This window comes from Phaenicophaeus curvirostris, chromosome 3 (assembly GCF_032191515.1).
Source record: "Phaenicophaeus curvirostris isolate KB17595 chromosome 3, BPBGC_Pcur_1.0, whole genome shotgun sequence".
Classification (NCBI taxonomy): domain Eukaryota; kingdom Metazoa; phylum Chordata; class Aves; order Cuculiformes; family Cuculidae; genus Phaenicophaeus; species Phaenicophaeus curvirostris.
The window spans coordinates 78,734,140-78,761,553 of record NC_091394.1 but is presented as its reverse complement, the minus strand read 5'-3'; the positions used below and the strand labels follow the sequence as shown (position 1 = coordinate 78,761,553).

The 27,414-nt window shown below is 38.7% G+C and overlaps 1 protein-coding gene across 1 annotated transcript in view; it reads left to right on the top strand.

The window, feature by feature from the left end:
- Positions 1-1,718: 1,718 nt before the first annotated feature.
- LRP12 (LDL receptor related protein 12) overlaps positions 1,719-27,414 on the top strand; it is a 46,339-nt gene continuing 20,643 nt past the window's right edge. The window contains exon 1 of the mRNA XM_069854447.1: positions 1,719-1,914. Within this exon, the coding sequence (XP_069710548.1) occupies positions 1,836-1,914 (79 nt within the window). The 5' untranslated portion in view covers positions 1,719-1,835. The remainder of the gene's footprint in view (positions 1,915-27,414) is intronic.

Below are 27,414 nucleotides of genomic sequence, written 5' to 3'. Positions count from 1 at the left end.
GGGAAATAAATGTGGGAGAAATCAGAGAACAACAAATGAAAGGAAATGGCTTCAAGTTGCACTAGAGGTTTGGATTGGATATTAGGAAAAAATTCTTCACCAAAAGGGTTGTCAAGCACTGGAACAAGCTGCCCAGGGAAATGGTTGAGTTACAATTCCTGAAGGTATTTAAAAGACATGGAGACGTGGCACTTTGGGGCATGGTTTAGTGGTGGACTTGGCAGTGTGAAGTTTACGGTTAGAGTTGGTGATATTAATGATTGTATGAGGAGAGAGATGAGGAGAAATAGTGTACAGCACTCCCTGTAGCAATCACCATTCATGGAGCAAGAACTCTGATCTGATCCAACACATCTGTTCTCAAGGTGTAACTATGAAGCCCTACCAATGTAACTTAATTTTTGTTTTTCTCAGGAATGGTAATACTTTGTTTTTCCGAGTAGAGTAGCTGATCTAGTAGAACAGAGGCAATAAACACTTCTCCCATTCTGGCTCAACTGGCTCTGCAAAATTGAAGCTAAATACAGAATTCCTGCTGTGAATCCCACTGCTTTTGACACTCAGTTAAACGGTTGAGTGTGAGAGGTAACTGCAAAAGGAAAACGGTGCCATTAAAGGGCGAAAGATGAGCAACCATAATGGAACAGAATGTGTCACAAGACTTCACTATGGGGTCCATAATTCTGGATGCTGCACATCTATAGTTACGCTTGTTGTTTCCGCAGTTGTTTGCTTGAAGCACAGATCTGGACATCATAAACATGCACCCGCCAGCTGCCTGCATGTCTCCGAGCTTTATAGATCGGGGTTGATTTCACACACAGGTTCTTCAGGACAGAGAGTCAGGGCAGCCCAATGCCGCTCGGGTTATTTTGCACATAAAACGGGGATCCAGGTGGCTTGGCCGCCGCGGTGTCCAGTGGGTTCACTTTCCCTCCCCTCCCTTCTCCCTTCTCCCTCCTCCCCCCTCCCTCCTCCCTTCTCCCCGGCATCGGCATCTTGGCTTGTATCAGAAACGGCGAGACCAGCAGGTCCAGGGAGGTTATTCTCCCCCTGTACTCAGCACTGGTGAGACCGCTCCTCGAATTCTGTGTTCAGTTCTGGGCCCCTCACCACAAGAAGGATGTTGAGGCTCTGGAACGAGTCCAGAGAAGAGCAACGAAGAAGTAGTCTTACTAGGAGCGACTGAGAGAGCTGGGGTTGTTTAGCCTGGAGAAGAGGAGGCTGAGGGGAGACCTCATTGCTCTCTACAACTACCTGAGAGGAGGTTGCAGAGAGGAGGGTGCTGGCCTCTTCTCTCAAGTGACAGGGGACAGGACAAGAGGGAATGGCCTCAAGCTGTGCCAGGGGAGGTCCAGACTGAACATCAGGAAAAACTTTTTCACAGAAAGGGTCATTGGGCACTGAAACAGCTGCCCAGGGAGGTGTTTGAGCCACCATCCCTGGAGGTATTAAAAGACGGGTAGACGAGGCGCTCGGGGACATAGTTCAGTGGCAGACAGGAACGGCCTCGACGATGCCAGAGCTCTTCACCCCGGTGCCTCTCTGACCCCACTCCCGCCCGGGGCGGCTGGCGGGCCGGGGCGGGCGGGAGGCGGTGTCGGGGCGGCCCCCTCCGTCCCTCCCCCGGCCGCTCGGCTCCGCCCCGGCTGGCCGCACGCGCCCGGGCGGGCAGTGCGCAGGCGCGGCGGGGCGGCGGAAGCGGCGCGGGGAGGAGGCCGAGGCCGGCGGGGGCTCATGGCTCCGCGGGCGGGCGGGTGAGGGGCGGGCGTGCGGGCCGCTGGCGCTCCCCGGGGCGGCTCCGGCTCCTCGTCGCCTCCCTGCGGGCTGGTGTTATGGCCCCTTGGGGGAGCGCAGAAGGCTCCCCGGCTTGGAGGTCAGCGCAGCTCTTGCTCCTCGTCGTCTCCTGCTGCGGTAGGTACCGGGGCGGCCCTCCGACCCTCCCCTCCGGCGGCGGGGAACAAAGCGGCCGGGACCGGCGCCGCCTTTCCCCCCCCCCCCCGCCGCAGCCCGGTCCTCCGCCGAGGGACGGCGCCGGCAGCCCCGCGGCCGCGCGAACAAACAGGACCGGCCTCTGAGTCGGGGAACGGTCGCTGCCCGTGGGGGACGGGGCTGAGGCTCCCGGCGCCGGGCGCGAGTTGGTGGCACGTCGGCGCGGGCCTGGGAGCCCTTCCGGGGACCTCCGCTCCTCCCCGGGCCGCCTCCGGTCCGCGCCCCGGCGGCGCTTCGTTTGTGGTCACAAACGCGTCTTTAAATAGAACTGTAAATGGAAAATGCGTGTGTAAAAGCGTTGGGTTTTACGGCGTGTAAGTGGCCCTGCGCCCTTACGGATGAAAACGCCGGTACTTGGCGGCGAGAGTCGTCGCTTGTTTTCTCAGAGACTTGTGTTTATGAACTCGAGCGCAGGTCGTGCCCGTGGGCCCCGATGCAGGAAGCAGCCCTTGGCACGGAGCTGGGCATGTGCCTTGCTCTGAAAAGGACGGTAACAGGGGCCCTGATTTAGCAGGTTTTTTAAGTGCTTTGCTTTAAACACGTGATGGAGCATATGAAATATTTTGGGTTTGTCGGTGCAGAAGGCTTTGTCCAGCCCATGCCTGCACGGCAAAGATTAGTGCAAACTCTTTAAGTGTAGATGTACTATGAACGTTTCATATTTACTTGAGTGGAAGTAAGGTAGGCTGCTTCAAACAAAACTGTACTTACACCAGTGCCTGTAATTGATTAGTTATGCTGGTCTACGTTAATTTTTGAAGGGGCCTATGCGCATGAATTGAGGTGCTGAACAATCTTTTAAATGCACAAAGAGTCAAGGAAAAGGGTTTGAATATCTCTGTAGGATGTTAAAAATGTGGGAGGGAGTTGGTTTACAGCAAAGCAAGAACGGGTAGGGAAAAATCTCAACTTTAGATATATCAAGCTATCCTTACTTTAGTGTAATTATTGTACTTGAGGAATTTAATTTCTGCGTGAAGATTTTTAACAAACTGTATTTGCTTGCTATATTCATGACAGAGTTGAAAAATTATAACTGTCATGCTATGCCTCATCTACCTGCCTTCAGCACATGGATTCAGATTGTGATGCTGTGACTTAGGCTGTATTGTCAGCATTTCCACTGTAAGAACTTAAACCACAACTGCAATCTTTAGTTAGAGAAAAACGCAACCAAAAAAAATTCTTGCTGAGTAACATTGTTCATAGGCCTTTGATCACGGGTTTCCAAAGTATATCCAAGAATATAAGTTTCTTTTGCCTTGCTGAGAAATGTAATGCCATTCCTTATTGCCAGTTCTGGGAAGAAGAAGCTGCTTCTGATCTTAGTCAGCATGCTGCCTCATCCTCATGAGGGATTAGTTTCTCCTAAATGTTTTTGTTACAAATGTCAGGTTCTGCTCCAAGGAAAAGAACTTTATCCTCCTCAGGTTAGAGGGAAAAACAAAAAAGCAAGTATTCACTGTGTAGTGTGGCTGTATTTCAAACTCTCATTTTGGTTTCTCCTGTTTCCTTCTTTTGGGAGAAGGAAGTGGGAGTGGGAACTACTCCCCATTAAAGTACACTGTACACCTACTTTCAGCTCTTCCAAACTAACCTAATTTAATATCAACATGAATTTGCTCAAGGCACTGCTGACAGCAGAGCTCTGGACCGTCCTTTTGATCCTGAACAGAGCCTTGTAGATATCATTATGTTACTGCATGTGAAGGCTTCAAATACAGTAGGTTGTACACCAAGTAAATACAGGCTTGCAAAAGCAGTAGTGCGTCACTTTTGGTTGCCTTCCATTATGCAGTTAGAGCTATGATATCTAGAATTTTCCACTAATTAAATTACTAAATTCATCTAGGTTGATATGTGGGCATTGATCTCTCTGGAGGATGTTTCTCTGTTTCCCTGTAGTTAGTGATTTTTTCAAACCTTCCTTCTGATGATGACTATAATTATAAAAATTTGAGAAGGAGGAATACTGATGAGTGAAATACTGGAATAGCACCGACTAACAAGAATTATAGCTTGGTAGGGTGTTGGGCAATGGTATTTGATTTTAATATGTCTGGCCTTCCTGTTGGCTTGAGAGTTTTATATACAACAAATATTTGATTGTATGTGTGTCTACAATTCTGGCATGGCTTTTACTGGGACAAATATGAAGACAGTTCTGTATATGTGAAGGCCTTAATAGTTATCCGAGTTTAAAACTAAATGTGGTGCAAAGTAGTTTCTTTAGAGGAAAAATGCTGTTAGAGAAATTGATCGTGTTCTTGAGGACAGTGTTTTTCAAACCCAAGTTTGATGATTGGTCTACTGGAAATCAGATTAATCTTATTAGTTTTCCAGTTAAAACACAAACTTAGACTAGAGAACTGAATTCTTAATGCTACCATTTTGTTTGATTTTTATTTACTCCTTGGCACGCTGATGGTTTATATTTTACTGGGAGGGACTGGTGTTTCGGAGCAGAGGTTGAGTTAAGAAAGGTCTCTAAGGTGGCACAGTGCACAAGTTGGGACATGCCTTCCTTTGGAACAGACATGTAGGTATTTGGCTTCTTAAGATTTCTGGAAAATCGATTTTTTTAATAGTCTTAACTGTACTTGTCATCCTGATTGTAATTATTTGGATTTCTGTCCCACTGAACAGAAGACTACTGTGAACTTTCATAGTGTTCTGCGCAACTTGTAGTATTAATGCAGTGGCACAGTATATAAATACTCTTGCTTCTGGCTTCACTAGCTATAATGAGTATCAAAGAACAATATTTACAGCAGTAGAACAGTGAGACTAAAACTGTTCAAAGGTAGAAGTGGGGGCAGATAGAGATCAGTCTCAATTCTTCTGATCCCCAGGGTGGGTTTAGCTTTAGTGAGTACTTCTTGAAGCAACAGTGTCTGAGAAACATTACCAAAGGTCAGATAATGATTACTCCCCAAAATTATTGTTGATCCTAATGTAGTATGTTACTAGTGAGACTGTAATGCTATTGACTTTCTGGTGCATTAAAGAAAGGCATATTACACTTACATAAGCTTTAAAACACTTTGTTCTGGGTTAGAACCATTACAGGCTTCTGTGGTACAAATGTTACTTGAGATTACAATGAGATTATATGTATTATTCATTGTTCACTTGGCTTTAAGATTAGGCTGGTAAAATTGTAGTAAAAGTCCAGGACCCAAATTTTACTTACATATCAGTCTACTAGTGATGATATGAGGAAGAATAAATAATTCTTCAGGTTCATTCACCTTGTTTGAAAGAACAGACTGAATAATGTAAGGAAATAAAGTCTGCCAGCCAGTTTATTTAATTTTCTAAAGAAGTTGAACTGTAAAGCCAGAACAGACTGTCCTAAAGGAATGGCTTTGCTTAATAAATTATTGTACCTTGAACTCTTCATTGTCACTCTTTAGTGATATTTTTGTGATATACTGAACAGAGACATTTTGCTAAGCAGTAAATCTTATTATTGTCAAAACTGCTGCATTTAATTTATTAGAATGATTTTGTAGTCCTTGAAGTGAAAAATGTCCTGATTTTAATGCCATAGAAATTTATATTGTCTAGTATGTTTATCATGCGTAAAGTTGTGCAAGTACACGCATACTTAGCTGGCTGTTCAGAGCGATGGTTAGGTCAGTAATCAAAGAATCTCTAAGGTCACATGGACAATATTTAAAACAGTGTTCATTTGAGGGAAGAAGTAACCCCTTATGCCCTAGACAAGCTCACAGCAAAAGGAGTTTGAAAATTTAATCTAAAGTAGTTACGTGATTGCTGTTATGCATTAAATGAAAACTTTGTCAGTTGGAGGAAGAATCTCTATTCTCTGTTTACAAGGTACTCATAGCCAGAATCAGGACAGATGCCACCTGAATTGTTTCCTGTCATCAGAGCAAAGCATATAATTAGTATGGCTTTTTTGACTGTTTATGTCATTGTTGACTGTTTCTGTCATTGGTAGGAGGGGAAGAGCCCTGCTGGGTTAATGTTGGAAGGGCCCTACAGGTGAATCTGTTTGACTCCTTTGCTTTAGTCACTCTTATTTTAGTATCAAGTATATACAATCTGTATGGGCGTTATTTTCAGCTAAGCACTAAATGTATTGTTTTATACTTGTTCTGGCTAAAACTTGCAATTATGATCAGCCTTCAGACCTTGAATTATTAAACTTGGTGGTTTTGATATGTTAGGTACATACCTCTGTGCATCATTTACCTCTTCCAGTGTGCCTCAGTTTCCCAAGCTCTAAACATTATTTTTGAACTTATTGGGTATAATTCCCCAATTTCCTTACATTACTCATGAGTTTTTTTTTTTTAAAGTTGCGTATACTGTGTAAATAGTGTAGTTTTCCTTTCCTAGATGTCTTTGCGTTTTCCAGTTTTAGTGTTCTGTTTATGTTGTCCCAGATAGGTAATAATGATGTGAAACACTAGAACAGTTGAGCTATCTAATAGGCATTAATTGAAAGCGTGATTTGTCAACAACCTGTGATTTTCTTGGCTTGTAAGTATTTCAGAATTACTAGCTATAATATTTTGCAGTACTGATCCTTGCTGAGGTGTCAGTTGGTTGATGAGATTCAGCCTCCTTCGTTTATATGGTTGTAGGAAAACACTGGGTACCCGCGCATTTGATAGTATAGAATTTGGTTGTGAATCCAGGTTTCTTTGTTTATCTCCTCAGTAGAAGTAAATGCTTGAAGTGATTTATAGCATGCTATATGATTCAATACTCTGAAGAACTGTGTTGTTCTGACTAATTTTTATTTTGTTTCATACACTTGATTTTTTGCTGCAGTTCTTACTTTACCAATGCTTTATTACATGAAGGTTTACAGTTGCATAGAAATACATAGTATGGATTCTTGTATCTAGGTTTAAACTACTAAATTTTGCATAATTGGCAGATTATTATTATAATAATAATATATTATTTAAATAAAATTATATAATAATAATAGTTATTATTATTAAAGCACTATTCTAAATAGAGATTGTGACTGGTTTCTTGGAACCTGTGCTTTAAATTTGGATATACTGTAAGTTTTGCTACGTTGTTAACATGTCAATGCTGTCTTTTTAGCAAGGCAAGCATATTTAGTAGCTGTCTCTACTAGATTTTTTTTTTCCTGCTGTTGGACTCTGTTGAATTTTAGGTTGAGGGAGTTCCTGTATAACTCTTGCCTGTTTTGTGAGGAACAATTTTCTGGTCAGGAAAAAAAGTTAGAATTTTTTTTTCCTCTCTTTGACTGTATCAAAAGTAAGTTAGCAAGCAAGCCCAAATTTAAAAAGGCTTACAAGTAGAGCATATTTTGAAGAGGAAGATAAAAACAATCCCTCACATGTAAATGTTAGGTCTACCAGCTGCAGTTGTCATAAAATGGTCTTTTCATTTAAGCATCTTGAGTCTTGTCGGTACTTTCCCAGATACCTTTAGTTGGTTGTGGAATTTTTTCATGTGCAAGGAAGCTGAACTTACTTGCTCTTAGTGAACTATAAACTTTCTGTAAAGCAAGGAAAGTGAACGGTTGTTTCTCTGTGAGTGGAAAGTACGCTTGAACTGTGTATTATGATGTGAACTGCATGTTTTCTCCCATCTGATTGTGTGCCTGTAACTCATGACTACCCTTCCCTTAACCTTTGAGATGTTTCCCCTGCTAAGTGGAAGCCCCCGGGACTGACTCTGGATAATCACAGCAGACTTTAAGTCGACTGCAGCCAGAAAACGGTGGACTGATCCTCTAACGAGCAATGTGAGCACACTTTGGCATTGGGTGGAAGCCTTTAATGAACTTGCTTATGTTTAAAAGTTAGGAAAATATGACTGTGCTAGAGGCTCCTGTAACTTCTTTTATTACTTCAGCTTTGTAGTAACCTACTGGGAGACATAGGTCCCACTGAAAGTACAGATTGTGAGAAGACTTCTTTCATAGAAAAAACAGATTTCTTTTTTCCTCTAATTTATACAGCATTACTAGTAATAAGTTTGTTCTAATCAATGCTGTCTCTTAAAAATTTAGTGATCTTAATAATTTAAGAAACTGCTCATTTAGAAAGAACTTTATGTAACTAAATGTGAGCAGTTTAGAACGGAAAATGGAAGTCTTGTTGATTCATCTTGTAGGGGGAAGGCATGCCCTTAAATTCATGTGCTCTGGCTTCTAGACTCTAGCTGTATAAATTTTCATAAGACTTTGATTAGCACCTTTTTTTTTTTTTCCTACATTTTACAAAGTGCATTAGGGTCCAGTGAATTAGCATGCCCTGGTAGGGTGTTTTCCTTCTATGAAATTGTATTTTTAGTATCTCAAGTGAAAATTTCAATTAGGAATATTGTAGTAACTGGTACTGAGACAGATAACGAATAGGTCAAATGCAGTAAACAAACCCATATATATGTGTTTCTCTTATCACGTAGTTTTAAGTGGAGGCTTTAACCCTCCTCTCCTTTTCTTCCTGCACATAAAGCTCAATAGAATAATTTCCAAAGAGAGGGTGATTCTAAAGTACTAATTAACATGCTGTTTTACTTGTAACATTGTTGTTTTTCCTCCAGTATGCTCTTCATACTACTAGAGCAGTTATGTTTTTGCATTTGCTGTCTTCTGAAGAACTGCTTAGAGACAGCACACAGGGATTTAACTCGAAATGCCTAAAATACGGAGACAGAACACTTCTTTCCTTTATGTGAACATCAGTTTAAATATTCTGAAAGACATTCCTATTAGTGAGTCAGGAAGATGAATGATAAAATGGTCAGTCATGTGTCTCTTGATCACATCAGTGTGCAGCTAGAAGCACTGCCTGGGATGGACTTGGGTGGTTGTGTAATTAGTGGAAATGGCTTCCCTTGTCAGAGCACCTTCCATCATTCATATTTCCTGTCTAAAGGTACTAAAAGAGCAACCAGTTCCATGGCTAAAGTTGAGCTGGTGTCTATGGTTAAGAGATGTTCATGAAGACTGGAGAGCTGGGATGGCAAAGGAGCCAAAGGCTGGGACACCTTGGAAAGGCATGTTCACAGCTAAAGGTGGCAAAACCATCTTCAGTGTGGAAGAGGAAGACAGGCTGTCTGGGAGAGCAGCTATTGTTTAAGAGGCCATGCAGGTGGATGGAAGGAAATGAACAAGCTCTTTTATTGTAAGGGGTATTACGGTGGCTGAGTGAGCATCTAATCAGTCTAAGAAGTTACTCTTAGACATTCTCAGCAAGCCAGTAAAGGGGCTGGAGTGCCGGAGTCGCTCAGGAATCACATGAGGTCTCTCTTTTAGGCAAGGATATGTTACAGAAACATTAGATTATTGCATTTTACCTGTGCTTTAGAGACTAAGTGGGTGAGCAAAGAGATTTTTAAGCATTTTGTAACTCGGGGTATGGCTTTTGTCAATGTTGGAAACTTACTTTTTTGTGACCCTGCTGTGTGTTCCTCTTTCTGGCTGATACTGACATTTGGCAATTGTGTACTCTTTAGCAGATTTACTAGTGGATGTGCCTGAGAGTTTCTAGAGTCCAGTTACTACTGACCTCCCTGGTGCTGTTGATCCAGCTAATGCTATTTCCAATGCCTTCTGCTTAGGTGTTGACTAGCTTGTCTCACTCCAACCCCTGATTTCAAGTTATCTGTTGTCTGTCCTCTATGTACGCTGTAAGAAAGCTTAACAGATGGTATCACAGGTCTTATTTACATGACAATCCAATATACCGAAGCTGAATGATAATGTTGCTAATCTTTTGTTAAGTCCACAATACTAGCTTTCTGGTTTACTTCATCCATTGTGGAAATCTGGGACAGTACAGTGTGAAGGCAAAAGGGCTGTACAGGTAGTATATGGGAGAAGGGCTACGTATTTATCCTCTTGCCTTGGGGAGGAACACAATTTGCTTTCCTCATGTGTTGCTGGAACTGTGTAGCTTTTGTGAGGTGCCTTTGGATCCAAGAAGGTGTATGGAAGCCAGGAAGGTCTATGTGGGAATCAAGTGAGTAAGTCTATGTTTGAATGTCTTTAACCAGTTTGCTGAAACAGTCCCTGGTTTGTGGCTGTACAAAGGATCATGTTTATGAATGATCTGAACTCTGGATATAGCCATACAGAGCATTGGATGTGATGGAATTCGGCATAAAATGCAATAGCATTCAGAAGTGGTTGATGACCAAAATAAATATGAATTTAAATTTTTAGTCTGAGATCCTGCTGGCTGATCATACTGCACATTTGAGAGCCAACAAAGTACTCAAAGTGCTTAATTTGAAATAAGCATGCCCAGTTTCTCAGGCGTGTGTTCTTCAAGTAAAATGATCACATCAAACATAGGTTTTTTCAAGGAAGATGAGATGATGTGATTGGAAGGTCTGAACTGACTTTTACCTTGTGAATTGTTGAACATAGGTTATGTGTTATTTGTATGAACCTAAGAAAGTACATCAGATTCTTATTAAGAAACTCCTTTATGTCTGTGCTGAAATACTGTGTAATTGATGTATTTTTTAAGTGTTTCAAGATATTTAATTTATTTAGATGTATAATGGGAATTTGTGTGTTGCAGTTTATAGAGTTCCATTGTTCAGGATCTACTTTTCTCACGATATCTGGAAATCTGCTATTAAACAGGAAGGATGTGTACTTAAATGAGTGATAGACTTCATCATATAAAAACAGATAAATAGAAATCTGAACACGTAGGCATTATGTCTGACATTGATCTTGTACATGTCACCATGTTATGTCACATTTTTTTGCTATTTTAAAATTCAGTGCCTCCCTTTAAAAAGGATGTAGGAGCAAGTGCTGAATTTTGTTAGCAGGTTGGCTTGTAATAGAGTGGAATATCTGCCTGTATATGTAATTTTTTAGTCTTTATTTTACACTGAATTAGTGCATTGAAGCCTTATTTACTCATTTTCCTCTTCAAGCTACATTCCTTAAACACCCCCCCATAGATATATGAGCCTTAGAACCCTTCTGTAGCAGGATATAATGAAGCATCCCCTGTTGTAGTGTGTCCATGACTATTTTAAAAAAAAATACTACCAGGTATTATACTCTTTAAACTTCTCAAGAGATAGGTTTGATGTATTTGTGTGGGGCAGGCTAAGGACTTCTGTCATTAATCCACAGCTTTGTTTCCTAACCTAAGACCAACTTGCTACGTTCTGAAGGTTGTTTCCTGTTGGTCTTTTTTATTCACTGTTGCCTTGGCCCTTCCTTAGTGAAGTTGGTCTTTGACTTCATCCATAATTCTGTGCCCACAGAAGTTGACAAAATCAAGGTAAGCCTTTGATTTTCCAGTGTCCATATGATTTTGTATAAGTACTACTAAGTCCTCTGGTTGCGTTGGACATGTGTATACGTATTTGGAAAGGGGGAGAGTGTGCAATTTTAATCCATGCTCAGCCTTGACTTTGCTGTGTTTTGTTGTGATCAGTTTAAATTTTACTGCTGGCATCAGTAAGATCAAAATCGAATAAAAATTAACTTCTTTTAAAAATGTATTAAAATTGTTACATACAGTTTGATAATTGTAAGTAATTAAGTTAACTTTAGACTTCAGAAATTTTCAGTGACATGCTTATTAATTCAAAATTACCTTTATAGAAAAGCCACATTTGAAAATTTTACCCACTCAGAATTATTGTAGGCCACATCTCTGTTGTAGGTGGTCCACATGAGAAACCTATACAGTTTCTTTTGCTTTGAGGGGGCAAAGGCCAAAAAGACTGCCAGCTATACCATCACTTTTAGCTGTTGGGCATGCTGCAGCTAACTTCTGGGGGTTGAACCAGCTGGAATACTTGAAGAGTGAATATGTAGATCTATTGAGAAAGCACATTGTCTTGGTGCTCTAATGCTGGTAATGACTGAATCCATGTAAAGTTGTTTCATAATGTCAGTGTTGAGCCTCTGAGCACTTCTGCAGATGATCCAGAAAGGAAGATGAAGTAAGTAGTCAAGTAGATAACAACCAGTGGTGAAGTGTAGATAGTGTAAGAATTTGCAAGTATCCTGTCTTTACAGTTTATACTTTATCATAAATAATCCCTGCTTTTCAGTTTTGCAATCTATATCAACTTGAAAGTACTTCCTAATTTTACAAAGTAGTATATGTATATTCCGGCAATAAAAGATGAGGCATGGAAAACTCAGATGCCATGAGGTATTCCAGACTTCCTTTATGCTGCTTTCCTAGAGCTTTTCCTCTTGTAGTGATAACCTCTTCCTTTTTGAATAGCAAACACACAGCGAAACCAATGCCCTTAAACTGGGGGTTATTATTATTCATTAGGCAGAGTTGCCAGTAAGGAATTGTAAGGGATGTAATCTACTTTCATCAATGCACAAGTGTAACAATGCTTTTCTGCAAATTGAAAAGAAGCTACATCCAAAAGAATACCACTGCCTGTCAAATTTGGTATATGGCATTAATATAAAATAGTAGTATCTTCATGTAGCTATTTTTCCAAAGCATTCTTCATCCCTTTCTTCAAAAAATCATTTTGTTTCGTTCGTCATACACAGGTTGAATCTGAGTCTCAACAAATAGATGCTGTTTGAGTTTTCCCTAGTTAGCTGTTACTTAGTATGTGGCGTGTCTTTGTAAAAGAATACTTGTGCGAAGTGGTGACTTGCTGGCACTTGGCTTTCTTCTTAAAAATAGGGTTATACCAAAAGAATACTTTAAACATAGCTCATATCTAAATTTAGGAAAAAGTTAAGTTGTTAAAACTCTTCTCAGGAAGGAAATGACTCCTGTAAAAGTGTAGTAAGAATGATTTTTGATCAAGAAAGGAATAGATGATAAGAAGAGCTTGTGTCAAGGCAGAAGTGGGTATAAGGTATACTAGGTGTAGGTATAGCATACAGGAAGGTAATTACAAATGTGAGTGTCAGGGTAAATGTTGATAAGGATTTTGGAATTACCTGTTAGATTGCATTCTCGTCTCCAAGGTGTTAATTTCTCTCATTATGTTTAAGCCTCTCTTCCTATTTGTGCTTTTGTTATAGGAACTCTGTCCTTGAGAGTGTGTGTGTGTGTATGCTCTCACTGATTGCTACCTGCTTTTCCCTCCCTGAGGGATCTGGGAGTTTGGTGAGGTTTTTCAGTGTATTGCAGTGTGAGTTGCTGTGCATTTTCCTGGTGGATGTCCCAGGACCTGGAGGGGCTGGGGAGTGTGAACTTTGTGAGTTCTGCCTGTGGGACTGGCGTACGGGTGAGTCTGAGAACAGGGATATTGGGAATTGGTAGCCTCACACTCATTGAAACGAAGCGGAGAGAGATGGTACAGCCCCAAGTATTTCAGTGAAAGGAGGCATCTTATTACTTTGTTAGTTCATCTCCTTAAGGTTTTTTCATTAAGGTGGTAACATTGGGTGGAAGGGAATGGGCTAGTTCAGGCCTCTGTAAATGTGCCTGTTTCAGCTATCTAACTTCTTGGAAAACTGTTTGCTCTTTTGATTTGCTGTGAACTTGGATCCAAAACATGAAGGTTCAGAGTGCAATGAGACACCAAATTTGGGGTTGTTTGACCCTGAGATAGATGAATAAAGCATATATTGTGAATTTTATAGACGTTTCTGATTTCTTGCAAAGTGCTCCAATTGAAATGATGATTTTGCTGCACTGGGGTGCATGTATGTGGTGGACAGTGGGCCAGGGGGAGTGCCTGTGCATGTTTGACAAGGAAAACAGGATGTAGTTCAAATTCCTTGTTAAAAAAAAAAAGTGAGATAAGGCTGAAGGGTGCAGGAGTTCTCTTGCATAGTTAGAGCTACTGTAATGTAATAAAACTTGGTAATTTGTGACCTGCACAGTGTGAAACTTTTTCTTAGTGGCTCTATTGAGGGTAGGCACAGAAAGTCAGTTTAGGGCCGTACAAACAACCTTTATTACACACTGTGGCATCTACAAGTCATTGTGGTCTTTTAATCTCTGTAACAAATACTCCCCTTGCAAAAAGCCAAAACCAGAATCCATATAGTAAATTATGTGTCTGCTTCAACACATTTAAAGTTTTCCAGTGGTAATTCACGTGTTTCAGGGATGTAGTTTGACAGCAGGGAAATTATATACTTCTGTGTTTTGAAACAAACTTTGTTCTACTCTCTTTGGCTAATGTTATGTATGCTATGGCCGTCTTGAAAGCATGCTGTAGTCTGCTGAATTGCAGCTGCCTAAACTGGCTGTCAAGTCAAATGCTTATTCAGCTCTACAGAAAGGATTTCTTTGCTTCATTTTGTAATTGTGGAGTCACAGGACTATCCAACACTCTTGTTTCTAGTTTCTGATAGTAGAAGATTGTGTTTATCTTTTTGAGCTACTGGGAATGCCCATGGCAAGAGGCTCCAGTACTGCTGCAATGTTGTGCAGCGTGAAAAGGAGTATTTTGACTGACAGATGTGCATTGTTTCCATTGCATATAAAAGTGGCAGTGTTAACTGTCTTTATATTGCAATTACTGTTTTACAACTGTTTTCACATAAGCTCTCCGGTCTCTGTAGAGCTACCTCTAGGACAGTTAACGTAATTCAGACTTTCCGATATGCTTCCTGAAATTTCCATTTTGGGAAAGGGACAAGCCTGTACCTTTGATGTTTAGACCTTTATTCTGGATGATTTAAAGGAGAGAGAGGGATGGTGAGGCACAGGGAGGAGTGTTAGCACAGGATAGCTGTAAGTCTGAGTTATGTTTCACTTGTTTTTTCTATCCTGTTATCTGCTGTGGTTCGTTAGTACTGATAGCTTTATCACTTACTAACATTACTCAAGTTTATCCCGTCTTTCCTCTGTGCTTCCCACAACTTCGGTAGATCTGTCTGTGGGAAACAAAGCCATCATATTTGCTTTCTTCAAGTCCTCTTGACCCTGCTGTGGTTCCTATGAAGCACTACCATCTGATTATGTGTTGGCACCTAGTAGGCTGTGATTTCCAATTGTTTTACGTATTGTGCTTTTAAATTTTATTACACTTCTTCAGGTAAAGGAAAACACATACAGTTTTCACAAGGTGAGCTCTGTGGAGCTGGATTTGTTTTTCTTGTTTGTACAGTTGCTGACACAATAAAGCTATAATAAATACTTATTTGTACTGTTATAAAAAAATGTGGTTGTATGTTTTGTTTTACAGATCATAGGTCAAGCGAAGAAGACCAAACTTTTTGCAAATTTATATTTAAGACACTGCGTAGTATCTGAAATATAAGGTATTAAACTTTTTTACAGGTGTAGTCATGCTAATGTGTGAGGTACAACTCCAGCATCATTCCTGCAGGACAAAAATCACAGGCTTAATAACAGATGACACAGAAGGAGGGAAAAAAAAAAGGTCTGCTTTCCAAACAGAGGGAAAGAAATATTAGTTTGGGTCTTATTTAGTGGTTTTTTTAATTATATGAATACATATAGACTGCTTACAGAATGTTACAAATATCCATGGGACTTCCTTAAGTTTCCTATTTTAGAATCAACTACTTAATTCTGGGTGCAGTAGATGTAGCAGAGTTTTCTTGAAGTAGACAAGAGTATTGCGTAACACCCTGAAGAGAAAATAAGTTTTGCTGAATTATAAATCTTACTGGTTATTTCTCTTTATCATTTGTTTGCTTTGATGAAACTAATTTGTTTGAACAAAAGAACATAAAGTAACAAGGCTGCCATGTACATAGTTCTTACATGGGTACTGAGGATGCTCATGCAAGTATGTGCACAAATGTTCATACCAGGAGTATGCCTTGGCTATTTTAAGATCTGATTCTTAATTAAAGTTATTAATTTGACTAAAATCAATTTCAAATCTTGCATGGAATCTGCCTGCTATTAATGTCTGTCTTCAATTTGAGGAATGCAGTATCTTATGACCAGCAAGTTACAGCAAGTTCATATCTTTTTCTTCCTGAGTCCTGAGGATATTTAATAAAGAGCATAGTTTAGGCAAGTCTAGAAAATTAGTGTGCCTAATTAATAGCATACACTGTCATAGTGATTGAGATTTTGAAACTAACAAATAACAAAAGAGACAGATCTATGTGGATTGAATGTCTTTTTAATAGTGAGAATGGAAGCTTCTGCGTGATATGGTTCCCTTGAAACTCTGACATCTCCACTTCTGTCTGCTATAACTAGAGCAGATCAAATTATTCATAGTAAATAATGAAATGCATGTTTGCTTGAGATTAACAAAAAGCTTTGTTATACAGATGTTGAAGGCACGGGCAAGAAGTGCATTGCCTTAGGAGTGCTTCCCTTTTTACCTTTTGCTGTGTTGTTGTAGTCCGTGTGAATGGTAGTGTGCTGAGTAGTGTGCTGTGCAAGGTTACTTCTACACTTTAATGAGTTCAGTGAGGCATTGCTAAGGGACAGAGACTCTGTCCTGTGTTACTGGAAGATACCTGGGCAGACTGCATGGCATTTCATGTTAGTTCAGTTTCAGTCTGAATAGGTGCTGGAGGTCTAAAAACTCTGGTTGCCAGACTTTGCATGAACAAGTCTGTGCAAGTATTTGCAAGATCTGTTTTTTTCTGTGAACTTCTTTTGTAAATTAAAGAGAAGAAGCTTTCTTGAGAATTCTGCAGTGTTTTTTAATTCTATCGGAAAGAAACCAAAGCATGTTAAAGAGTGTAAAAGTTGTCAAAATCACCATTTTATTTCTAGTAATAAGCACCAAGAAGAGAAGAAAACAGTTTTATCTTTCAAATGAGGGCATTTTTCCTAGATGCAATAAACGTGCTGTTTGATGTATGTGCAAAATGTGCATGTAAATATACTGCTGCTTCACCACCCTTCCCAGTAAATGGCTTGCACTCAATTCAGTTATGTTATTACAACAAATGCAGCTGAGATGTTTTGCAGTTAATTCTAATTTATTGTTGTTACCTTCATGTAGGCAGATTTGAAGTTCAGTGGGTATATACTTTTGGCTGCAGTATTCCCTAGTGTGCACAGATCAGTGTTCCAGAAAACCTAGCAAATCTGGAAATTATGGTTAGATTTCTCAGTCCTCTGCTTTTACCTCTGTCAGAAGTGTGAAATTTCCTCCTTGATTTCTGCCTGAATTGTAGCATCTTAGCCCATCTGTTGAATGAAAGCTTAAAATTAATAGGTTTTTAAATGTAATTTTATGAATCCAATGAGCTTTCTGGATTTTGAGATGGTTATTCTCTGGATGACTTTTACTTTTTTTTTCCTTTTTTTTTTTTTTTTTTTATTCTAACTTGAGTAATGTTTTTCTTTCTCTTCTGTTTTGGTTTGTTGGTCACATGAGATGCAGGCTCCTCTATAAATATACGATGATGGAGCACTGTTATCCTTTTCCAAAATCCTTATGATTCTCTCCCACCCCCAGTATCAAATACTCAACTACTTCAGTTGTCTTTGGAAAAAAACCAAAAGAGTTTTCAGTCCAAGTCATGATGTCATCTGGGACAAGAAGCTTGGATTTTTTGAGGATTCCTGGTAGAGATTCATGGAATAATGGCAGATACTTCTATTTCTGGGAGCTTATAATAGATCTATGATGGCTGCTGTTATTAGTTTATGAATAATGATTTTGTTTCTTCTGTTAGCAGTTTTTGAAGACGGAATAGAATCAAATCATTTGAAGAAAACAGGATAACCTGCAGCGTTATCTTCTTAAGATATATGATCTGAAGCCCTGATTTTGCCATCTGACTTTTCATAGAGGTCTAAAATTTTCTGGATGACTATATGTGTTTTTTGTTGAGGGTTTTTTTGAGTTTGTTTGGTTTCTGGTTTTTTTTTTTTTTATATAATATACAGCTGTATTGCCCACTGCCATTTGTTCCTGTAGTTATAAAGAATTAAGATGGAAATCAATCTAAACCTGCACGGAGCAAAACAAAAATTAGATTTTTAACTGCAACAGCAACTTAAAAACACTGTGGTAGATAAAAATATGAAGTATGTGGAGAGTATGAATGAAATCTGAAACACTTTTTCCCTTACTTTATGAGCACTGTGCAGCCCACACATCGAAATTTTCTCATAGTCTGGCACTTCTCAAATGTGAAACACTTCCAGTATCTGAAATAGAATTTCAGAAGAGAATAGTTACTGCAGTTGAACATGTACAAAGGCTCTCAATGGTCCTTTGTTAAAATAATTGTTTTATTATTTTAAACATGGCTCTTTAAAATAGCTAGGAACCTTGGCTTTTTCTAGGTTTGTAAGTAATGCAGTGGAATGTTTTCAAATAGGAGAGCAGATATTGATTTGAATTCATTATAGGATCTAATCAGTAAAGAATAGGCACCTAATTAAGGAGATAGTTCGACTAGGGATGGGTGGGCATTATGGTCTCTTGCCATTTTTTCCCCCTTCCCTAGTTTCTGGTCTACTCACATTTACTACGATTTCCATATCCTTTTTTTTTTTTAAGTTACTTGAAATTTAGCTGTAATTTAGAAGACTGTATTCACTGTTTGAACTGTTTAATTGGTTTTGGTAATCTTTTTTTTAACTCTGTTTGTCTAATGTGAAATGCTGTGCTACTCTACCACCTGAGAACATGTATAACTTGCAGGCAGTGGTCAGTCAAGTAACCACTTTCATACTTGGCTGGGCAGAAATATAAAGTTTGACATGAATAGAACTACTTATGTGTTTTAAATCAGGAATTTTGCTGAAGCTGAGCCAGTGTCTCTGCTAGATTTCCAATTTCCTCTGCTTGCTGCCAAGTGTATTAGAGCTTTCTATAAATAGTTTGTGGAATTTTTGAGTGAGAATAAAAAAAGGGCAGGTCTGTCCCCACCTTTTCTAACTACAGTTGAGCAGTTTAAACCATTTTTGCTGGAACTGTCACACAAAAATCCTTCTCTTAAGTCAAGTTGGTTTAGTTACTAATGTATCTTCTGTATTTTAATGGCAGTGTACTCAATTAAAAATTGTTGTGTGGGATTTACAGGTGTTACCTTTTTTCCACCTGCAGCATTAAATCACAGTTGGTCCTCTAGCTTCTCTTTTGCAACCTATGATGAAAGAGCTTCAGGTTATTGTGCTGATTTGATGTGCAGAGATCTCTTTGAAAGGTGCTTCCTGTTCTCTTTCTTGAGAAAATCTCCTGCTGTACAGGCAGAAAAAAAGGTTTGTGCTGTATTGAACATGGCCAAGTACAGAAATGCTGTTTGTATTGTAATTTTGATGAGCAGTAAGGAAAAGCAGCCCTTCCTATTGAAGAGAGAAGGAAGAGTGGAAAGTGGCTGGGGAGTCACACCTGTAGAGCGGGAATACAAGAGCTCACATTGTAGACTGCAGCATCTTCCAAATGTTTACTTGGTGCAACCCTGTAGTGCTGAGGGCTATGTTTGGGTATTCCGGCATAATCTGGCTGGCAGTATGTATGTCAAATTTGCATTATACTAGCATCTCGTTGTGGTTTATGTAGGTGGTTAATGCACACAACTGTGTGCATTTTCTGTTGTGTTGTGACAGCATTCACAATTGGTAATATTAATGAATATATGCAGTGTTTAATGAACGGTGAAAGAGGACTTCCATTGCTCACAGTGAATGACTGCAGACTCAGGAGCCAGTGCCTGAAGTTGAAGCGGAGCCTCCCTGGCTGTGGTGAGCAGAGACTGCACTTGGGTGTTTGGGCAGCTAGAAGTGTCTCTGTGTTGGCCCATCCCACAACCTGGCAGGAGAGAATTTGTGGAGCAAAACAAGTTATGCCAGAGTTCTAATGTTTGTGCTGTGTACATTTCTGAAGGGTTTTCCTTGGACTAGCTCTAGTGTGGCCCAGAGAACCGAGTACTGATTACTAGTATGAGCATGTAATCTAAAAGGAATGCTGTTTGATGGTTTCAAGGCCACAGCATAATGTAAACCGAAGCACAGCAAGTGGAACAGATGGGGAGATTGAGAAGCATGCTCCTTATCTGAAATAATATACTAACATAGACAAATCCAGGTATGTGCTGTAGGAATAAAGGTATGTAGTGTTGTTCACTCAAGTACTCACTAATGTTGCATTTATGCTCTGTGCAGTGAACGTAGATTTGGAAACTTCCTGGTTGTGCTTCTTGACTTAAGATCTGTTTGCAAAAGTATCATGCAGCTAAGTGTCATTTAAAGTCCCACTCTGAGGGCGTGATACAGAAACGTGGTGGTAGACAACAGGTTTTAAGTATATAGGGCATACTTTCAACAGCACTGTAATGATTGTTTCATACCCAAGGAATAATTTTTGAATGGAACATGTTCATTGTTGTAAAAAGAGAAAATGAGAATCTAAGACTTAGATAAAACAATTCCGTTGCAGAATTGATTCTCTAGTTCTTAATTTTCTAAAGAAAGCTACATCACAGTTGGTCTAAAATAAAAATGGTAGTACATAAAATAACAACACTGAGTATTGTAAACAAATGCTGTGCTTTATCTGTTTCTACAGTGAAATTTTATGGGCTTATTTCTTGCTTTTGTATCATAAACACGTTTTATTAGCCACTATTTCAGTATAGTTTCATCTGTTAGTAATTTTTATTCTTTCCTTAATTAAAGAAATTAATTATGCTGTTGTAGTGCTCAAGTATACAACACTTTCTCATTCTGTGTAAACATTTGCTTTCACTGTTTGAAATTTTACGTATGTTTACTCTGTCTTCTTTGTAGCGGATATTCTTCTATTACAGTGATTTGGAATATATCTTGTCACTCTGCTCAGCTTGCCTTTAGTAGAGAATTCTGGCTGATATCTGCACAGTACTAGCACTTTGTCTCAGTGTTTCTGTATTGTTGTGTAAGTTTGTATTGAAATAAATGGTCGTTTAATCCTTCCCTTATCTGAAGGATAATTTACATCTTGCTGCACAGTTTAATGCTGTTTTACAAATGACCACCTGGAATTCCTATGAGTCCAGTACTTATCCCTAAGGAAATATGGAAAAGAACTGAACCTAAGTAGCTAACCCCAGACTGTTGATTTAAAAATAAATAATACAACATTTGACAATAACTGGCAGATTCTTCAACTAAACTGGAGATTAACTGATGTTAATGCCTAAAAGTCAATACTGGCAATTCTTGTGGTGCTTTTTAAATTGATTTTTGTCATGAAATATATGAAATCATGCAGAAGCGTGTATTGCCTTACGTCAAGGAAGTATGCAGCAGTTGGGTATAGAGGAAAAACTTCTAGTCAAAGATGCAGTGCACTATATAAGAAAGAACAATGAAGGCATGAAAATTAGTTGATTGTGGATCATGAATCTTATCTTGAGCAGTTAATCCAAATATGAATTGGTATACAAACATGTTAATTCGATTTTATGCATATCTCTAATCAAAAGGTTGCAGTGATTGTCAACTAAGCCACCAGGAAATAATAAATGGTGTCACCTGTAAAGGCTGTGGGGGGTTTCTGTAGGAATCTGGGAATGACATTGATACTTCACTTTGTTACTGAATATAGAGATGCAACAAATGTTGCCTGGCTTCAGTGGACTGTGTACTCTGACCTCTGCCACACCTTAATTTGAAGCATTCTGTGTAGTAATAATACTGTTTACTTCCTGAACTGTTCTGGGAGGTTAAGTTTCAACTGCTAAAATGGCTCTTCCCCCCCCCCCTCGCTCCCTGCTTTATTTTGTTTCACTGTTGAAGTGGAGTTGAAGTTGCTCATGTTCCTTTATTACAAGGAAGGCAAAGTCAGCATTTCTGTAATAACAATTTAGCAATGGTAGAACAACATGTTTTGTGCAGAGAGAAGGTGCAAGAGAAACCATATTCTTAAAGGCTTTTCTAGGGTATAAAAGATGAAAAGCAAAGTCTAGTCTCTTTTGTAACCTCACATTCATTTGAGATTATACTTTTTTATTTTTAACTCAGTTTACTGCGTACTACTCCATCTGCAGGGGAATCTGGCAGCAGTATGGCCTTATACCTATGGATATCTAACTCTTTGCTGTTATAGTATTAAATCCCTGCAGCTAATGCATTTAACTCTAAATGCACAGTAGTTTAACATAGATGCAAGATGTTCAGGAGATGAGGAGATTGTAAATTATGAGACTGAGGAGGATCATACCCTTAGGATTTTTTTTGGTTCATTGACTGTGTGTGACCTACATATAAATAATTCAGTATAGTCATTGGTTACATACTGAACAAACGTTTTTATCATAGAATAGCTTGAGTTGCAAGAGACCTTTAGAGATCACTGAGTTTATCTGGAGGAGGATGGTATTTTTTCCATATGTCTGTTCTGAGCTGTAACATCTTAACCTTAGATTAACTGTAGATATGATGAGTAGGTAGTTAGCCTTTGCACTTTTCTCCCACGGACTCAGCAGATGAGTGTGACTTCGGTTCAGCCTGACAGTGTTTTCAGGAGGAGCTTATTCCTGCACAATTGTGTTTAGATGTTTGCAGGAGATGGGAGTGGGATGGCTGCTGCCTGGGATTGTCAGAATATGGGCTAGCAAAAGAAGTAATTTCCGAGAAGCAAGCTGGAATATTACAGCTGAGAAGAGGAAGTGTTAATAAGTTAAGCTTGCTCTTTGTAAGGTACGGAGTGGAAAGGAATTTTGGGAGTAGGATGAAGAAAGGAAGTTTGGTCATGAAGTATGTTGTCGGAAGTAAAGCAAGTTGAATGTGTAATGTATCTTTGGAAATGCGTGCTGTATGGAAAGTGGTGTTGATATCTTGTCTCTGATAATTGTGGTTCAAGAGAAATATCCTGTCCTGCCTGCTTTTGTGGCATTCATAATGGACTGCAGTACCTTTTAACTCAAGGTAGTTGAGGAAAAGCTCTCTCTTTGTAGCTATTCAGTTACAGTGGTTCCTCAATTTGTATAGTTCTGTTTATAGGTGGGTTGTAATTTGGCTGTTAAAGCTAATGGCAGAGGCTTAATCTTGATATAGAAGAATTTACCTTCAGTAGACATGTGTGCGTAATTTTATTTTTTCATAGGCAGTAACTGTTTGGTCTAACAGCAAAAATAAAAGTAACTTACATGTGCTGTTTTCAACTATGGGGTTTTTTTCCTTTTCATTTTTCATTTCAGCAATCAAGTTAATTTATCTGTAAAACACAGTGTGTATTTAAATGAGTCCAAAGATGCATGATGTTCTTCCAAACTGAAGTTATAAAATTTGATTTTTACACTCATGGTGGAAAAAAGTGGCATGTACTAAATTTTTGGGGTGCACTTTTACACTATTCATTACTAGTTTTAGTCAAATTGAAATTAAAACAGGGTTTTCATTTGAGTCATTATTTCCTATCACAAAATATCAGTGTGTTCAGATTAACTTCTTGTTTTTGTCTGAAACGTCCAAGTTCATACTTCACTTCATTCTAAAATGCAGAAGATAGTCTTGTTTAGTGTGAATGTTTTGACTAAGAGGACTTGGTTCTTGCAGTGGGGCATGTCTGTTTGAGTATGCTTTTTGAAAACTATAGGACTTTGAGTTAAAGGAAAAGCTCATTTCAGGACTCTAGGCTTGGTTTTATGCTATGAGGTTATATGCAGATAATCCATTGAGACTGATACCGATCCGATCATTGTGAGTGTGAGCTATGCTGAGTAGGCTCTGGGGAAGGAGGGGCGTAGGCGTATAACATCCTAAATGAAGGCTGCTGTGTTGTGGCTGGCCTCTGCAATAGTCTGAACATCACTGTTGTTGTCTGGGTTTCAGATACATGGAAGTCGGCAGATACTTTTTGCAAACATGTCATGTTTTTCAAGTGTGAAAGCATTGGTTTTTTTCACAGAACTGTTTCAGTTGGAAAGGGCCTTTTAAGTGCATCAAGTCCAAACATAACCCTAACACTGCCAACTCCACCACTAAACCATATTCCTAAACACCACGTCTACACGTCTTCTAAATACCTCCAGGATGATGACTCAATCACTTCCTTGGGCAGCCTGTTCTAGTGCTTGACAATCCTGTCAGTGAAGAAACTTTTCCTAATATGCAGTCTATACCAGTGCAACTTGAGGCCATTTCCTCTCATCCTCTCGCTTGTTACCTGGGAAAAGAGACCAACATCCACCTCTCTACAACCTCCTTTCAGGTAGTTGTAAAGCATGATAAGGTCTCCCCTCAGCCTCTTCTTCTCAAGACTAAACAACTCCAGTTCCCTCAGCTGCACCTCGTGAGTCTTGCGCTCCAGACCTTTCACCAGCCTCATTGTTCTTCTTTGCACGCACTTTACCCCTATGGTTTTCCTCTGCAGTTTGGTTGCAGTGTTTGCTGCTGTGACATTTTCCTTGTTGCCAGCCCTGCTTCTCTGGCCTATATTTTCCTATTTGTGATGAAACTCAGAAGATGTTTGAGTCAAATGCCTTCCAAGTCTATGGTTTTTATCTTCTGCCTAGTTTTGTTCTGCTGTCTGGTTCTATATATAGCACTATAGGGCTCATGGCTCTTTGACCAGGACAGTTGGAAGTGACCTTGTGGGGGTGCTTGGTTTTTCAGGGTGGGGTAGAGGATGTTTTAACATAGTTTCTGCCTCTGTGGTCAGTCAGCTATGAGACGCAAATCAAAAGGAATTAATTCAAGTGTTCATGGAATTACTTGTTGTCTGCTTCTGCCTGCTGCTAAGGCAAGACATCATTTCAGCTGGGACAATTTGAGCGGGATAGAAAAACTGTCAGAGGTCTAAAAGACCAGCTTTGTGCTGTTAAAATAAGATTTCATGGATGAGTGTATTGGAATCGGTAACCAACTTCGACCATAACCATACCTTGAACATTTAAGTGATTTTTAAAGTTATTTAAGACAGAAATTTATCTCAGAAACTGGAGATTGTTCCATGCTGTAAACACACTGTATAAAGATTATAACTCATTTAATGACCAATAATTTTTTTTTTTTTTAATTTCAGTCAAGGGCTCTGTAGAGATATTGCCTGCAGTGATGGCAACAAACTCATGTGTGCTTAAAGCCATTAAAAGTACTTTCCATAATTTTGTTTAACCTACAGGTTACCAATAGTTTAACACATCTCATTTTATTTATGAAAGATTGTGGGTTTTTTTTTTAGGAAGAAATGTAGTAAGCCATTTGTTTTTATCTTGAGTCTTAGCCAATTGATTGTTTTATTTAATTGCGGTTACTGAAAGTATCCTAGGCTGTAGGACTGAAGTTGACATACATTTCTGTTTAATACCACTTAAAATAAGGAGTAGGGTATAGTCCTAGTTATACAAGTGATTTTTTTTTTTGCTAACTTCTTAAAAAAAAAAATGTGATGGAAGATGTCAGTTTTTGAAAAACAAACTTTCTTATGGGTTTGTATAGGAGCTTGTTGGTGTGTCTTTCAGCACCATGCTGTCAGGTGTGTTTAACCAGCTCCTGTAACTGATGTGGGCAAACTTTGTGTCAAGATTTGTTAGGTGGCACCTGCTTAGCTTTTAAACTTCAGGTTCAGATGGTAATAAGTGGTCAATAGTTCTTTAAATCATGAAGAAATATCAAAGCTTACTGGTGACCTAAGAATTTTTTTATATGCTCATACTCTGCTGCATCAAATAGATGGACTAACAGGAATTTTGAAGGTAATTACATCCCCATATATTAATTGAAATTACTAATCTGTTATCTGATATATTGATATTCTAGTGGGCTCAGTAATTGTTGATCATATAAGGATCATTGCCTAAAGGTTTCATAAGGGTGTCAGCAACTAGTGATGTGTAAATATCATCTGAACACACTGTTTCAATGAGTTTTCAGTTAAAGGGCATGTAAGAAAAGATGAACCTCAGAAACCTTTCAAATTATGTAATGAAGGATTATTCAGAAGGAAATAATTTTAAATAAACCAACTTATTTTGATATTATAGTACTTGGATCTGAGTTGAGGCTTCATTATCACAGATAAGTGCTTCTTTTGACTAGTCACTGAAGATAGTTTGACAATAAATCTGATCTCACTTTGTCAAGATTTAATTTTTGGATCATAAGGTATATATTAAAATAGAAAATATTAGTGTGCTTCGTTTCAGATATTGATTGAAGTTTTTTTCTTAATTTACATAATTACTTCCAAGGAAGTTGTTGGGATTTGGATGCAAGTTCCCATTTTATTGCGCTTCTTGTTATTATGCATTTATAGGTTTTGTCAGTTTTTTAATTTATACGTTGCTTTTCTTTCCATCACTTCAATGTTATGTCAGTATTTTCATGTTTTGTTATTGTATTTTTATCAGAAATGCTGGATTTTTTGTTTTTCTGGCCTTTATGTATAGGGAGATTGTCTGTAATTCAGATTCTTGGGCTCTCAATAGAGTGACCAGATACCAACTGTCTTGAATGTAATCACTTCGGGATTTTTCATATTTATAAATGTTTGTGAATTCCTTTTGATTTTGTCATACTGCTAATTTTCAGTGTTCAGTAACAACTGCAGATAGAGTTGTATGTGTAAATAACCCCAAAACAATGAATAATCTCTACTGTTATTTGAAAGATGAAGTACCAGTAAGCATGGTTTAGATGAAAGCAAGAGGTCTTGAAATGTGCTAATGTTTTCCTTATGTTGATGGAAATAACAGCAAACAATTGGAAATATACTTCTGTGGAATCAATTACAGGCAAAATCACTTTAAAGCCAAGATGGTGTTTGCTTTGTAAATTTAGAGCTAAGTCCTACTGAAGACATGAAATTGGAGTAGCAAATGTTCCTTAGCACATCAGATTATATACAAAATGGAGAAATTATTTGGCCAATAACTTTTTTAAATCTTACAAGTGTTTTATTTTTTGAAAGGTTAGTTGTAAAATTGTTGCTGACTAATACAGTATTTGAAATATGTTTTGCTTTAAAATACATGGCTTTTGAATGTTGAGGGCAGTTGTTATACTATAGAAGTGGATTTTTTTCAATTGCAACAAAGCACACTGGTATGTAAATAGGTGCAGTGATATTAGTACATTTAGAGCAGGGGGAATGCATCACTTTTAAGAGCCCAGGAATTTAGTTTTTTTAAAAGAAAAATTAGACTTGGTATTTTTCTGCAAATTCTGATCATCAAGTTTCTAAACGTACTCTGTTTTTAGGAAGTCTTCTATAATTATGTCTTTGTGCATTTGGTGTCAACTCTGTGAGCAATTGCTGAAATATTTTATTTATAACAACTGCAATGGATGGGCACTGAGATGCTTGCGTAGGTGTATATAGTCCAGGTCAACTCTAACAGTCTCTAAGCTTGATATAAAAGGAATTTGAATTTTCTTCATGTATGCAAGGTTCTTGTTATCCAAACACATCACAATTACATTGCAGTGCCTGTAGAACAACTGATTTAATGTGTATGAAAATCTGTGTGACATAGCAAATCTTCAGTATTACAAAACTTTGAGGCTTTAAGAGGGTTTAAAATTTGCTTAGTGATACTTTTTAGATTTTGGATTCATTGGCTATGTTCAGAGCAGCTTATTTGTGCAAATAGCGCTCTTT